At 36.2% G+C, this 17,580-nt stretch overlaps 1 protein-coding gene across 1 annotated transcript in view; it reads right to left on the reverse strand.

Annotated features, from left to right (window-relative positions):
- LRP1B (LDL receptor related protein 1B) overlaps window positions 1–17,580 on the reverse strand; it is a 2,172,360-nt gene that overhangs the window by 924,394 nt on the left and 1,230,386 nt on the right. Inside the window, 2 exon segments of the mRNA XM_020984719.1 lie at window positions 271–490; window positions 9,580–9,760. Of these exon segments, the coding sequence (XP_020840378.1) occupies window positions 271–490; window positions 9,580–9,760 (401 nt within the window).

Below are 17,580 nucleotides of genomic sequence, written 5' to 3' on the forward strand. Positions count from 1 at the left end.
CCTAATACTGGGAAACTGGATTTTAAAACAACTCTGATGTCCTGAAAGCTTAAAAAATCCTTGGCATACCACAGAGAGCTGCGCCTGGTCTCCTGGAGGTGAATGCCAGCTGCACTGCTTTCAGCTCAGCCGACTTTGGCTACCCCACAGAGACTATTGGCAGCAACCTCAGAGGGGTAAAAATAAACTTAAAAGTATTTTTAACACAACACAACAAGGCTCTGTGAAAGGAAAAGTCTGTGGGTAAAAACAGCAGCATTTGTCCTTTACCTTCCTGTTAGTTCCATTCAAAAACACTTTTTCAATGTGATCATAATAGGCATCACACCAGTACAATGTGTTGGTATGAGAGTCCAGAGTTAAACCATTTGGCCACAGCATCTTTGAAGTCACAAAAATCTGTCGATTGAAGCCGTCCATCCAGGCCTTCTCAATTCTTCCCACGCTGTCATCTATCTCATCCTCCTCCCAGTCTGTCCAATACATCCATCTAAGAAATTATAAATAAGAGCATAAAAACATCATTTTAATCAGACACCTTACCAAAAAAGGCCTTGATCAGAGGTTGTAACATTAAAAAAAATTTTCAAGTCTGGTCTTCCTCAGTATGCCTATTTATAATCCGAGGCCACTGTCAATGAAGCACCAAGGGAAGTGAAGCCTTGGCAATTACCTGCTAAATCTAATCAATGTAGACAGTCCATCTGGCTATGTAAAGGCAAAACATAATCTGAGTTGGTTGAAGGCAATGGTAAAATTGACAGAAAACTGTCAAATCTCTATTTTCTTTGGTATAGACAAAGTCTCAGAAGAATACTTTGTCTAGGAAATGACTTTTTTTCCCCTAGGTTTAGTGATAGGTTTTTAAGTGTTGTTCTCAACACTGAGAATATAATCAATTATGTGATTAAAAAGCAGATTGACTGACATGAGAATCCAGGATACAGTTAATGACCTACTCCAGACTTTATTTAATCTCAGATGAATTATTATTTTTTTAAGGTAGGCAATTGGATTGTCTTTGTTCTAAAGGGCACAGTCATACTGGGTTTGTTTGGCCAGGTCTAATTTGTCTTCCTGATGCAAATTATCTGTGTTTTATTGCTGCTTATTACTACCCCAAAACCCACAGAGGATGATTTAGCTGCACACAACTTTAATAACAGCGGGTTAACTGACCTTGAGGTTTTGAGCTTCATTTCAATCTCAAATGAAAGCAGCTTGCCTTTTAAAAAAAAAATCTTTTGTGCAAGCTACAAGGAGGAGAAAAAAAAGTATAGGCTTATGTCCCAGTTCTCTCATGGGCAGGGTCAAAAACGCCCCCCATGCATTGTTTTAAGGTCATGTGAAAGGCCTTGAGTTATTAATTCAATTATAAGTTTTAATTCAGCCCTCTCCCCTGTCCTCCTATTAGACTGCTGTCCCCAAGAATGTCTTTATTACATACATTGATCCTACACAACTATCTTCTTTTTGTGGGCCCCCAAATGCTGCTTAGCTTCTTGGGTGGTAGCTTTTTGTTTGTCTGGCAGAATCACAATTGTCTAAAGACCACAATGCTGTTGATAAACATCTTTCTCTCGATCTTGAATTTTCTTCAATTAGTGAAATTAATAGGGATTTCTCATGGGTTTATAGATTTAAATTTGGAAACAGACAAAAAATTGATTAATATTCTGGACTGCAACCTATTGTCTTGAATCTGCATTGCCATTGCTGAAATTAAAATATTATGAATTACCTGCTGAAGTGTCCACAATCTAATATTTTATAAACATAATTAATAGAGATGTGTAGAACATTGAGACATTAAGTGACTTGCCCAGGGGCACTTAACCAGTATGTGTTAAAAGCAATCTTTGAACCCAGGCCTTTGAGGCCAACTTTCTATCCACTACCTACTGAAATTACTTTTTATTCTCTTTGATTTTTTAACTTCTAATTGTTCCAATATGCATCTTGCAAGCAGTCTATACATGTCAGTGCTTAGACATTATACTACTACTACAAATATAGTAATAACTACCATTTATACAGTACTTAAAGTCTTACAAAGCACTGTACATGTTACCTCATTTGATCTCATCATTCTTCCCTGTGCTGCTTTATGAAAGAATCCATCAACCAAGGAGCACTTACTAAATGCTTATTATTTGCTGGGCCCTAGTACTAAGTGCTAGAGGTAAAGCAAAATCATCCCCTGACCCCAAGGAGCTTACGTTCTAATGGGAGAGACAACACACACAGGAACACATAAGAGACCTATAGCATAAATTAAATATAACCTTAAAAGGAAAAGTTCTAGCAGCTGGCGGGACAAGGGTAGGTCTCTTGAAGAAGGTGGGTAATGTTTGAGTTCGATCTTGAAGAAAGGCAAAGATTCTATGTGGCAAAAGTGAGGAGGGAAGAAAGAGTTGCTTGTGATCAGGGAGCCAAATAAACCCTGATGACTTTCATTCATGTATTTAAGGTGAGAAAAATAAGTAATTGAATAAAGGAATGATAGAAGAAGGGAGTAGATTGGCCACGTGCTTTGGTAAATCCATCAGACTTAGAAACTGCATCACCTCCCAATTCTAGACCGTCGTGCTTATTCCCATTCTGTTCCCTGAACTTATCATTTTAGGGAGTCAACCCTATGGAGAAGGGGTCTGTAACATCCATACCACCACTACCATCAAGTGAGGACCAGCTGCCTCTCACTTGGCAGGAAATACAATTTATCTGAAAGGAAAGTACTTCCTGAGGGACAAACTGGAAATGTCATGTGCCAGGCAAGTCAAACCATAACCAATACCACAACTGTCCCCTCCCATTTGACCCTACTGGAAATAGCCCAGCACAGGGTTTGGTAATCTGTGGCCTTAAGGCCACATGCAGCCTTCTAGGTCCTTGGGTGTAGCCTTTTGACTGAGCCCAAGTTATACGGAACAAATCCTTTTATTAAGGGGATTTGTTCTGTGAAGTTTAGATTCAGTCATAGGGCCATACTTGAAGACCTAGAGGGCCACACGTGGCCTCGAGGCCATACGTTCCTCACCTCTGGCCCAGAACCTAGAGTCTAAGAGCAAGGAGAACTGCAGCATGCTCCAGGTCACCAACTCCTCTAACAGCCCAAGTTCACAACCATTTTTCAGGGAGCACCTCTGGTAGGGATGCTCTCTACCATTCACCTCTGTCCTGCTTCACCCTGTCCCTGTTTCCTCAACAGTCATGAACACTGAATTCCCAGAAAAGAAAGTTCTGATCACCAAAGTCTTTGAAATGGTTCAAAAAGAGAAATAAAATTCTATCAATAAAAGTAACAATAGCTGGAATTTATATAGTGCTTTAAGGTATGCAAAGCACTTCACAGATATAATATTATTTTATTCTGATAAACCTGGGTGGTAACTACTATTATCACCCCCATTTTACAAATGAAGAAAATGAGGTTAAGTGACTTTTCTAGGGTCACAAAGTTAATTAGCCTCTAAGGCCAGAATTGAACTCAGGTCTTCATGACCATAAGACAAGAACTCCAGCTACCATTAAACAATATTCACTGCCATCTGCTGGGCAGCTATATCCTAAGGACCATTGGGTCTTCCCGTGTAATTTGCAGCTGAAATATCCTATAGGCACATTTTCTCCCACTATTATAATATGAGTACAGGTTCTATCTTGCTTTTCAAATTATACCCTCAACACTTATACAATACTTTTTACATGTAAATAAAAGCTTTTTCTTTGGTTCTTTCATTCAGGTAGTAGGAGCAAGAGTTAACTGATGATTGGCCTAAGCACTTCACTGCTATTCTTGAAGAGAATATGAGAATATTTGTTGAGTAGTAGATCCCCTGTGGTGAACTTAGGTTAGGACGTGGACAAGAGTTTCACATGTAGGTCAGATATTTCATATTTCATGGAAGATGGGTTGTGAGTGATCTTCCTCACTAGAGAGAGTACCCTTAGTGATGAGATCACATGAAATAGAGTACAGACATATTTGAACATATGCACATATTGTAAATAAGAAGATACCAACTTGGTAGAACTTATGTACCTGATTATCATTTACTCATTTTATTATGTTTAGCATCATAATCAGATATTGAGAAATTTTCTATTACTATTACTGATGATTATTAGGTCTCCTAAAAGTACCAACTATATTCTAGAAAACAGACTGGCAAAGTATGAACTGCATCAATGTCAAGGTCCAGAGAGAGGCCCCTCAGGATGTTTTGTGGACCTCACACGGAACATTATAGGACATGGACAACAATCTCACAGGACAGGGTCAAAATCTCAGAACACAGTGCTTGGCTCATGATATTCTTGTTGATTACAGTTCGCCCTTCCACATTGTGGGGGTTAGGGTGCAGTGCTCCCACAATCTGCAAAATGCATGTAAAATGTTTTTGGTCTTCCCTTCATACCAGAAAAGTATGATTTTTTTTCTCTAATGGGGTATTTACAGTACCTTATTGTAAAATTTGGGTTGATATTATACAATACTACACGTATATTTTATGCATTTATGAGTTTCTAACCTCTTTCTGTGTCATCTGCTAGCCTTCACATGTTATCCATTGTTTCCACAAAACCCCCCAAAATTCCTATTTAATTTTTTTATGCCAATCCACAATATATTGAAACCATGAGGGGAAAATCATGATGTAGAAGGATAAATGTAATTAACTGATAGGTTGAGACAGTGTGGAAGGCTTTCAATCCATACTGTTGGAGGGAGTGTCTATGTGCACAAGAATACACATCCATTTACATGTCTAATATAAAACATATCTAAACTTTTGAAACTAGTGTCATAAATACTTCCTCCCTTCCATTTGCTGAAGCATAAGGTTCATTAGACCTGTAAAAGTTTAAACAATTATAAAATTGTTAGCCATGGAAGATATAATAAGGCTTCACTATTCAGCTGCACCTTCCTTTAGATTAAAAAAAAAGTGCCAATGATTGTTTCTTTTAACAAATACCCTAGATAGGAAATAATTTCATGCTGAATTCTGCTGAGGTTATAAATATATAGATATATAATTATATAAAACAGAATTTCCCCCATTATCAAGTGTACAATGAAATAACTCAATGCACAATTATTAAACCTGGACAATAGAAGGTAAACAGGGATCACCCTGTGCAAATTAATGGAATGTTGAGATTTCTTTTCTGAAACCACAGACTGCCATAACCTTTCTCTAGAGTGACTCTCCTTCCAATTCGTGAGAATATTATCATCTAAGGACTTTTCACTTCCCTCCCAGAAGTATTTCAACCTTTCAGCCTTTATCCCTCTCTCTTTTCTGCTCCTGGACAAGATGTGTTCATCCGATTTCCAGGGGGTCAACGTTATATGCAGTAGTTTTTGAAATTAAAATACATTTCCCTGGCCACCACTCCCCTATGTGTGTGATTCCCCCCATTAGAATATAAGCTCCTTGAGGGCAGTGACTATCTTCACTTTTATGTTTGTGTCCCCAGTGCTTTTCACAGTGCATGGAACATAGTAAGCACTTGGTAAATGCTTGTTTTTAGCATCACATGGTGGAATGATAGATAAGATCACTTTTTCCAGAGCCAGAACATTCTAAGTTCCAATCCTGCCTCAGACTCTTACCAATTGTTTCATCCTGGGTAAGTCACTTAGCTTCTATTTCAGTTTCTTCAGCTATAAAATGGGTATAATAATAGCACTTACTTCTTAGGGTTTTTGAGAGGATCGAATGAGAAAATATTTGTAAAATGCTTAGCACACAGCCCAGCACATAGCAAGCACTTAATAAACGCTTGCTTATTTCTTTCCTTCCTTGTTGACTGACCTGTGCTCATGGGTTCTTCTATCACTTTCTGGAATGACTGGCAGGATCCATATGCTGGATTGAAGAATCACAGAATCTTAGCACTATAAGGGATCTTATAAGTTTTCTAGTCCAACCTCTTCATTTTACAGCTGAGGAAACTGATGCAGAAAAATTAATTTGCCTAAAGTCAGTGACAGTGCCAATTATGTCTCCCAAGTCCTAGGTCAGTGTTTTTCCATATTACCAACTTATAACAGTAATATCATCTCTAAAATAAAATGAGAGCCTGATGAGACATGCTTCCTTTCTCTCCCATACTAGGTAGGAAACTGTAGGTGAAGTCTGATATTGTCACCACCCTGGTGCACACTTTTATCACCCCACACCTGAACTGTTACAACAACTTGCTGTGATCTCCCTGTCACGAGTCACTCCCCATTCTAATCTATCCTCCACTCAGTTGTAAAAGTGATCTTCCTAAAGTGTCGGTTTGACCATGTCAGCACTCCTGTTCAATAAACCACAGTGGCTGCCTATCACTTCCAGGATCAAATATAAAATCCTCTGACTTTCAAAGCCTTTCATAATGTTCCATGCTCCCCCATTGTCCCCTCCACTCCCTCCCCACCTCCATATCCATAAACTAGTGACAACTGACCTCCTTGGTCTTCCTTGAACAAGACACTCCAGCTCTGACTCAGGCATTTTCATTGGTTGTCCTCCATACCTGTAATGCTCCCTGGCCTCATTTTTGTCTCCTGGCTTATTTTAAGTCACAAACAAAATTCCACCTTCTATAGGAAGTCTTTCTTAATACTCTTAATCCTAGTGCCCTTCCCCTAGGGATTATTTGCAATTTAACCTGTATATAGCTTGATTGTTTGAAGCTGTTTGCATGTTTTTTCCAATTAGAGTGTGAACAGAGATTTTTTTTTTATTTTAACTTTTTTTTTTTGTATGTCCAGCACTTATCAGGATATCTAATACAGAGGAGGTTCTTAATAAATGTTTACTGACTGACTGATTGGTCAGTGCATCTGTTTGCTTTGCTTAAACTTTACTTCTTTCCTTTAAGGCACTGTACTAAAATACACTATGTGCTTAATAAATACTTTATCATTCACCGTCCTTCAAGGAAAGTTCTGTATTTGGGGCTGGGGGAGAGTGGTGGCTGTATTATGAAATATCTGAAAGTAAAAATAAAACATTTAAAACAAAATACATTCAGACCCTTAGGTACACATTTATTCCCATAACTTTATTTTAAAATTCTACCTAGCTGTAGGCAATAGAATTCAACCCTGGGGAATGATGTGTACTCTAGGCTTCCAAAGAACAGATTTCAAAGAGTTCGTAGAAAAGGTAAGTAGGATCCCAGGGACCAAACTTATGTTGGGAAAATCTGTTCAAGAAACACAGGAAGCTCCCAAGAATGTAATTCTGATGGCACAATTTTATCTAAGGAGGAAGAAAAAAGAGCACTTTCTAGAGGGACTGGTGTGGATGTCCTACAAATTCATTAACTAGTTTAAAAGTTTTTCAAGGCATATAAAGGACATAGGCAAAGGAAGATAAGAGAGGATGAATACAAAAGAGTGGCAGAGTCTTAAGTTCGTAACAAACAGAGGTTGACATGAATGGTGAACACAACAAAAAGTGATATTTTAGCTATGTTTGAAAAAAAAAAGGCTGGAAGAAGAGAGAGGTCTGCTGCTTAGAACTGGTATATAGATGATCCCAGACAAAAGAAAGAAAGCAGAACTAACTATTCAACTCTTACTTTGTTTTGTTTTTTCTTGCCAAAGTGATTATATTTTTATTAGGAGGGACAGAACAAAATTAGTCAACAGGAAGTTGAAACACAAGATAAATGAAGGGGAAAGCAAGAGAGCATCTGACTGCCCTAAATGAGTTCTAGGCACCAGACCCAGTTATCAGATTTGAAAACAACACACAGAGGCGAGGATTGCTGACTCAGTTGGTAACAGTAGTATTAGCTAATAGGATTGGAGTATTCAAAAACTGAAGTGAACTTCCTCAGAAGATAACGGTTCCCCATCACTGAAGATCTTTAATGAGAGAGCTGCTTGAAGATGTTGTAATAATATCCAGTGTTTCTTAAACCCATATAAGGTTGTGATCCACAGTTTAAGAAGCACTGAAGGGGTTGCAGGGGGGAAAAGTTTAAGAAACACTGGAGATCATTGGTCAGATATGTGTTCGCAAGATGACTTGAGATTCTTTCCAACTTTAATATTCTATAATTTTGTGATTCAAGACAAGACAAAACTTTCTACCTTCCCAGGGCATTTGCTTAGGCAAGTGGGAGAGTGTTAAGAGGATCATGAGGATCTAATAGGAAAAGGGAGACTAGAATGATACAAATGTCTCTATATTTAACATTGGTAGCTCTGAGGAGCTGGAGTATTCTGCCGTATCCATGGAAGGAGAAAGTAGAGAGTCCTGGGACATGCTTTAAGAGCCCTAGATTGAAGTGGTTAGGCTGGCAATTAATTTGGCTTAACAGTTTCCCCAGGAAACTCATCATTGAGAAATCTTATTATCCCAAAAGATTGAATCAACCTGGTATTCACATCTCATCACTACTCCCTTCTGACCCTCTGATTGTACCCTTTGACCAGAGGGCAGAGCCATGGATTCCAGGGTTTCTATTTAAAGTAAGGTTCAGCACAGTTTTTCTCTAAATTTCCCAGCAGCTACAATGCTTGGGGACTTTTTTAGAACTCTCCATCATGCTTTGTCCCCTCCCCCCTAGCCTGGCCCCCTTTGAAGTGTACCTTCCTTTCCCTACCCCTCTACTTTTCAGTTTCTTTTTGTGTGTTGTTGTAAGTTCTTTGAGTGCAAGGGCTGTCTGTTTTCATTTGCATTTGTATCATCAGTGCTCAGCACAAATCCTGGCACGTAGTTGGTGCTTAATAAAGGTTAACTGAGTGACTCACAGATAGTAACACTCATACTACAGGCAAATTATTCTTTCTGGCACTTCTGAAGCTTACCAAGGCCAATAAGATCTGTTAGCAACACCTAAGTCACAGAGGAGAAAAAAAATAAAAACACTACTGTGTTACATTCATTGAGGTAAAAAAAAGTAGAGAACTGTCAGGAATTTAATAGTTTTTATATTTAATACTTTCTTATATTTATGAAATATATTTTCTTATATGTATGAAAAGTTTTATTCTGGGATAAAAGAGCTGGAGAAATCTTATAATCAGGAGCTATTCATGTCATATCATTTAAAATACATTTACATTTATTCTGAACACTAGTCTTGGTCTACTTATGCAACTTTAGTTTTTGTCTATGAAAAACTGAGATTATTTGTTTAGAATAAATTCCAAACTTTTTCATTGCATTAAAAAACAAAAACCAAAAAAAAAAGGTTTTTAGTAGTTTTTGTCCTATTCATGACTTTGAATGGAATGAATTGATGTTTGAATCATTAATACATAGCCTGAAATTGAAAAGTAAGGTAACTTTCCAGAAAATGCCAGTCTAGAAAAACTATGTCACTATTAATCTTTTTATTTCTGGTGAATGTGTTTTGATCAGGATTTTATCTGGTTAACTTTGGCCTTCATTTTCCATTCTATTTCAAGATACAGACTTAAAGATTACTAGAAAATAAAAAATGAATAATATTTCCTAAATCTGTCACTGACCTCATATATTGCCAAAAGTTTTAAAAAAAAGGAAGAAAGAAAAAAAGTTATCTCTAACTGGTTAAAACAGAAGTAAACTCTTTGCATACCCATTGACAGGATCAACAACAATTCCACGAGGATGAGACATTTCTCCCTCTAAGAGAGTCTTCCGACTTTGTGATGCTTTCTGGAGTCTGGCTACACTGATGGTTTTCTTGTGGCCATCATTTGTCCAATAGAGATTATTTCCAATCCAATCCACAGCTATACCTTCCACATTATCAAGATCTATTATTAAAGACAAGCGAAAAACAAAACATAAGCAAGGTACTTATCACTGCCAGCTCAGCTTTGTTTCAGAAAGACAATTATTATTTTGGCTCTCCATTAAGGCAAAAAAAATATTACAATACATTGTAAAGTGGTGATTTATGTATTTTCTTCCTATTCCATAAAATATGATGGAGCATCCCTCAGTAAGATGGATCTTCTCTTCTTTTCATAAATATTATTTACCTGTAATTATGCTGACCATCTTTTCTGAAATAAAAATTAGGATACCTGGTTTGACAAAGAATATTCATTTTCCAAACAACTGTTAAAAGAACTGGTCCTCTTCTTGAAATTGAAACATACGGCTACTGTGCCTAAAACAAACACATTTTACATCCCTCATCGCTTGAACAGTTGTTTGAATTAGGTAGTACTGGCAGTTTTGCCAATACAAAGTTGGCAATATTTTTGTCCAATATTCTGAAATAAAGTATTTCTAAGATAAGCTTAAATTAGCCTTAGTTATTGGCTTCCCTTTGTATTTTTCTTTATTTAACCATTTTATTTGAATGAGAAACTCTCTCCACATGGCTTCCTTCATTCCAACCTCATTTGATGAAATGATCAGGACTGCTTGCACCATTTAAAACTAATGTATTAAAAAGCTTTGAAGGAAATAGTGTTTCTCGTAGAAAATGATAGGAAGCACAATTAATGGGGTAAAAAAAAGAGGACACTGGGTCTAGGAACAAAGATTATCATTCAGTATAATATCTACTCATGATGAAATTACATGTCCAGGCACATAATGATTATTGCACATTAACATCAGATCATTCTGAATAACAATAATATCTTTTATCATGATAATGGTTATTATTATTATTATTATTATTCACTCACCTCCAAAGGAAATGGTACATATTTCCACAGTGGAGAAAAAGTAGCCTCTCTTTGCACTATCTATAAATTGAATAAGAGATTCATAGAATGTTTGAGATGGAAGGAACTCTGAACTCATCTTGCCCAAAGCCTTCATTTCCAGATATTTTCATATTCTGAACGTTCTATTTTAAACACAAACATGGTTCAGGATCTTCCAAAGAAATATTAAAGATAAGGCAAGATTTAGGATCCCCATTAGGACTATAGATCTATAGTTACAAGTGACCTCAGAGTTCAAAGATTCCAATCACCTAATTTTACAGCTGATGAAACTGTAACTCAGAGGTTAAAGGATATGAACAAGGTTGCCCAGGTAATAAGCTGCAGAGCTAGAATCTTAACTCAGATCTTACAACTCTGAGCTGAGCAGAATGGAAATATTATTCCACACCATTCAAACAGAATTATAACCTAGAAAAGAAACTTGAAGGTTATCTAGTCCAGTTCCACCCTTTAATGATGAAGAAAACAAAGTCCCAGGAAGCTAAATGCTTTCCCAGACTAAAAACTAATGAAATGACAGGACTTGGGCTACAACCTGTGATTCCTGACTTTCAGTTAATTATATTGTGCTGTGTTTATAGTGACTCTCTGGGGCTATATATTCTCTAGCATATAATGGATGTGAATAGACTGCAACAGAGAACCAAGAAGGAATGCCAAAAAAGAACAGGAATAAAAGATGACAGAAAGAGATAACTCTATTTAGTAAGACTGAGACAGAAGAGATGAATCACCAAAGTGCTCCACCAATAGACCAAAGATGGCAATAGAAATGGAGGGAAGCATTCAATAAGTTGGGTGGTCCTTTCTGTGGCCAACTGTTGAGAGAAAATGGATTAGAATCTCACAATATAAAGCAGGCATAGATGGTTTTCAATCTACAACCTTGGAGAGAACTCCCCAATAGAGGAAATCATAAATCCATTTTAGTATTAAGTAATAATCTCCTCTAAATTATTCACCTACTAGATTGAGTTGTGTGCAGCAAGGGCTACATTCCCCCCTAGTCTTTGTGCTTCTCTCAGCATTGAGCACAATGATCTGTAAACCAATTAAATCTCATCTAACTCATATGTAGTCTTAGCCTAAATAAATATCAAGCAACTATTATGTGCAACAAGCTGGCACAGTGACTAGGGAGGTAACTCAGAATTGAAAAGACCGGGTTCAAGTTTCACCTCAGTCAGACATTGGCTAGGTGATTTTAGGCAAATCATTTAATGTCTCAGTGTTTCAGGCAAGTTTTTAAGAGGGTAAAGAGCAAAGCCACTACCTATCTGCATTCAGAGAGGGAACTTTCTCATGGAGAGTTTCTCTATATCAGTGAAATCACAAGACTATATGACAGAAACAACAACCAAAAATTGTGCAAGGCAATCTGCCAGGTGTTAAGCAGATGAAATATAAAGGCATCACACAATTTAGTATTTCAGGAATAACTCAGCTCATTCTCATTGGTCCTACAAGGGAGAAATACCTGAAGGGCAGATTTAGGTTTAACATAAAACAAGAACAAAATCTTTCTTATAATAAAAGGATATCCAAAAAGAGAATGGGTCATCTCAGGAAGTACTGGGCCCCCCTTCATTAGAGGTCTAAAATTAAAAGTTAGATAGCACTTGTTGAGGAACGCAGGGCCACAAATGTGAAATGGTCCCTGCCCTCCAGGAGTTAATAATTTATGGTGTGTGACTGTGTGTCTGTGTGCATGCAGCATGATGTGTACAAAGATTAATATATATATATATATATACATATATATATATATATAGGTAGATATGTGTATATATATATATATATATATATATATATAATAACTTCAGGGAGAGAGTACTAATCAGTATGTGCTATGTATTAATTATGTACTAATATACTAATTATGTACTAATCAAGGTGTGTGGAGAGGGGAAGAATCAAGAAAGGCTCCATTTAAGAGATATTTTCCCTTTGCATTGAAGAAACATAAGGATTTTCTTCTAGAAGCTGGCAAAAGCTTTACAAAGTAGAAAGCCCTAAATAAATACCAGCTACAGTAAATAACAGAAGACTTGTTATTTATGGGGGGTTAAAAACAATAACAGCAACAATAATAAATATCAGCTATTATTATTATTATGGTTCCCAAATGAGTTGCTGATGAAAACATAGTAGCTCCCAAATTTAAAAGCAGTAAATTATGGAATTCCAGATTAATGGAATATCATAAACTACCATAGCTATTTAGACCTTAAGAGTACTTTAGAGCATATGAATTATGATCTGGAAGTTATTTAAGACATTATTTCCAATTTTCATACTCCTGGTAATCTATACCAGTTATTCTGAGGAAAAAAAAAACAACCTTGGCTGCAAATTCAACAAACCTTAGCATTTACTGTATTAAACATAGCATAAGTAACTCCATTTTTCCTTTTATCCACTATTTTGTGAAGTTAAGTTTCAACTCCACGTAAGTCATCTATTTTTGGATATTTCCCAAGATCATTCCCCCTCCCATCTCTCATCCAATTTAAGGAATGCCACAGAACCACCCCTCTCCCTCTCACCTCACTGTTTCCCAGTCCTCTCTAGCAATAAGAAACCAGGTGTCTCAATCACTCTAATCCTGTTTTTCCCTTCCTCCAAATTGTACATTAACTGTGTAGAAACCAATCGTCATTATCTTTGGCTTTGGAAAATTTTGGACTAGATGTATTTGTTCAACTGCATGCCTTGATAAATAAATTGTTTGTCTGGATGAATTTTTTTTTTAACTTCATTGTAACACATGCTAGCATTTTTAATCACAAACCCTCCTACTACTGGGGAAAACATATTCTGTCTCTACTAATGATCAATGTGTGCCCTGACTCAGAAGAACTAATACATCTTGTGATTTGATCCAACTGAAAATCCCATTATAGTGAATCAGATATGTTTCCAATCTCACTAAGCTATTTGCTTCATTACCATCCAGAGAGAGTAATTTTCACAGGTTAATTATGCCTATAGTTAGGGGGAAAAAGTTTAATTTTGCCTTGACATTATTGGCACTTAATTTAGTGGGTACCTTCTTGTTCAGGTGTGATGGAAAGAGACTAGCTGATTACTACTTTTCATACCATTTATCATACTATATAGCTCTGATATTATCTTGTTATTTTCCTTTCAAAAACCATACAGCATTTGAAGTCTCTCCTAGAACAGAGATTCTCCCTTCCCCACCTTCATTTTTATTTTTAATAAATTTCCTTTTGAAGACCTGGTTGTGACTCTTCTCTCCTCTTTAAATGAATTATATAAAATTAAAGAATTTTCTTTATGTGCTTTCCAAATACATAGACACTTCTTATTTATAATCATTTCATTAATGTGACCAGGGCCTACTTGCTACAAACTACATTCCTTGGCATGGATGATACTTCAGTCACATTTCTTTGCTATCTGTTTGGTTACCATAAGAATTATAACTTACATTTACATAGTATTTTAAATTTAACAAATCACTTTGGTCATGATAATCCTGTGTAGGAGTATATTAGCTCCATCAGAAAAAGAAACTGAGGATCTGAGAAGTAAGATAATTTGCCCAATTATACATTACTAATAACAGAACAAAGTCAGAACAAGGATCAACTTTATTTGGCAAGAGACATTAGAGATTAGAAGATGAATAAAAAGAAAGATTATAGTTGAATTGTAAAGGATAAGAATTTGAAGAAGAACAGCCCTCATTTCACCATTAATTTATAGACAGAATCTGTATTTGGGGGGAAAAAAGTAGCATCCTTCTCTTAGACATCTAATTGGGGGCAACAAATTAAACAATGAGACTTATGTCTCATTTCCTCTACTAGATACAGAAGAATGGAATACAAATTGAGAGTAGGAGAAATTATAAAATATCTTGTTTTATTTCTTTTTCTGAACAAAGGGGTGGCAGCTTTTCTCCCTTGCACATTGACATATAAAGCCATTGTGTGAACCTGAATCATTTACACATTTATTATGCATCTACTCTGTTTGTGTCTGGGTTGTAATAGAAAAGGAACTGACTCTACATTCAGAGGACCTGGAAGGTTTTATGAGTCAGTAAACTTAATATGAATCAACACAGTGACATGGCAGTGAAATAAAGCTAATAAACTCTTAGGGAGTATCAAAAAGGTTTTGGTGTCCAGGACAAGGTCAGCCTTTGTCTGACCAGATCTGGAGAATTAATTACATGCAGTTCTGAACATCATAGTTTAGAAAGGTCATTAAATAAGTGGGAATATATACAAAGATGGTTAAGCAGAATGATTGATGGATCCTAGAAAGAACTGGGGGTATTCAATATGGAGAAGAGAGGGCTTAGGAGAGAACTTGATAATAACTATCTTTGAGGTATTTGAATAGTAGGCATAAGGAAAGGAAAACCCCTAGAGGTCCAATACAACCCCTTACACATTAAGAAACTGAGGCCCAGAGTCACACAGCTAGTGTCTCAGGAATGACTCAGCTCATTCTCATGAGTCCTAGAGGGGCAAAATAAGAGTAATCTGTGAAAATAGCTGAAGGGCAGATTTAGGTTTAATGTAAAACAACAACAAAATTCTTACCGTGAGAATATTCAAAAATAATGGGATGTCTCAAGAAGTAGTGGATACCCCTTCATTAGAGGGCTGAAATTACAAGTTTGATGACTGTTTGTTGAGGATAACAAGACTACAGGAAAACAGGTTAAGAGAGGGGATCTTAAAGGTAAACTAGTCCATCTCCATCAGGATAAAAATGACATAACAGATATGAAAACTATATAAAGCTAAAAGTGTTAAACAAGTGCTGGCTATTACCACCATTGTCATCAGTTTACAAAGGAGGAAAGTGAGGCCAAAAGAAGTTGAGACTTGCCTAAGATCATACAGGTAATTAATGGCAAAGATGGGATTTTAATACAGGTCCTCTGATTCAAAATCCAGTTGTCTTTCCATTGTATCATAATGTTTAAGAACATTATTAGTCAGGTACAATATTAATTAAATTACTGGTGATGAAATCATGGATCTTTTGAAATATTAAAGTGTATATAATGCACAGTGAGGAAGGAGAGAACTAAGATGATTATCTAAAAAAATGTAATTTTTCCTTCTATAATCTGGATGTTTCAGGTGAAAATGTTTTTTTTTTTGGCTTGAGTTATCAGAGTAATTAAATCAATTTTCCACTTCACTTTGCATGTATAAACACATGTTCAAGTAATTTTAGCTTAATATTTTGAATAATGGACACAATCCTTGACAAAGTCATGAAAAATTCACATCATCAAAAGCCTGGCCTGGCAACAAATTACACAGTTCACTAAAGTGAAAAATTCTAGGAAGAACAGAACTGTTGTTTCCTAAGAATAACTACCATTAAGGAAATTGTGATTGATTGATACATGTTTAAATCTATCTGAACAAAATCAAAGTCACTGTTCAGATTTAAAAGAAAGAAGTTAAATGGAAGTTTTTTTTTTTTTAATGAAGCTAATCTAGTTAACATTAATAAAGCATGCAAAATGTCTACAAAGCTAACACTTTCTCAAACCAAAACATAATTAGAGTTCTTTTTGATCATAGATATTAAATATTCAGAGAGAAGAAGGGGATTAGACTTTCAATATTTCTTAAGTATAATCCTCAGCTACTAAAAATTATATTCCAACCCTCCTCAAAATAAAACCATGCCACCAACTTGAGTTTTTATTAATGAATTTATCTTCCTTCTGATCAAGGGTCATCTTTACACATAGTGTTTTGCAAAATAATCATTTGATCTATTCATAGGAGATATGTTTGAAAATGAACATTTCTTTGAAAAAGATCTTGTAGATTCAACATATAAAACATTTTTTTTTCACCGTAGATATCATTCTCTAGCATGGTGGCATGCATAAAAGGATTTTTTCCTTTGACAATTTTAGCTACAAAATCTGATGACACTTTGTGCCTGGTACTGTGCAGAATTATAATGGTTGTTCTGAACTCTCTTTCCTGCATCCTGTTAATCCTGGAAGCTAGGGACCCTTAGGTTCAGCCCAAATTCTAGGACAAATTATAGCTGTAAGTAGGCAGATTAAAAGGAGCAGTGGATTCAGGGCTCACCAATCCAATATAAAGTTAGTCTTGCTCCTGGTTTTGCTATGTCCTTGTTTCTAAATTTTCCATGGAACTGGATCTCAGACTTTCAGTCATTCAGTGACATATCTGCGTGTATTCTCTTAGGGCAGCTAAGTGGCATAATAGATAGAGTGCTGGGCCTGGAGTGAGGAAGATTCATTTTCCTGAGTTTAAATCTGGCTTCAGACACTTAGTAGCTTTGTGATCCTGGGCAAATCACTTAATCCAGTTTGCCCCAGTTTCCTCATGTGTAAGATAAACCGATGAAGGAAATTGCAAACCACTATGGTAGTCCTTACCATGGAAACCCCAGATAGGGTCATGAAGACCTGGACCTGACTGAAAGACAACCTAATAACAACACTCTCATTCCCTCGTAGCTGTTCTAGGTACCTATTATACACCTCACCCCCCAAATTTCCCTATTTCCTGCCCCTGAAAAACAAGACCAAGAAAGGAACAAGAAGCACCACAAATATGATAGTTGGCAGTTTACAAAGTATTTTTACTTATATTATCTAGTTGATCTTCATAAAAACCACATAAAATAAAAAGGAAAGTAACTATTTCCATTTTATAGATTAGGGAACTAAGGTTACATTAAAGGTAAGAGAGATTGAAGGACTCACAATCCTAAATAGAATCTTTTGCTATGACTGAATCCTGAATAACTGCTCTAAGAACTCCCTGGAACCATCATTCACCCACCCATCAGAATCTCTAAGGATTTTGTAATTTAGGCTTCCACAAATTAACTGCCATGTT

The sequence above is a fragment of the Phascolarctos cinereus genome, unplaced genomic scaffold, assembly GCF_003287225.1.
Source record: "Phascolarctos cinereus isolate Bilbo 61053 unplaced genomic scaffold, phaCin_HiC Scaffold_726;HRSCAF=1367, whole genome shotgun sequence".
Taxonomy (NCBI): domain Eukaryota; kingdom Metazoa; phylum Chordata; class Mammalia; order Diprotodontia; family Phascolarctidae; genus Phascolarctos; species Phascolarctos cinereus.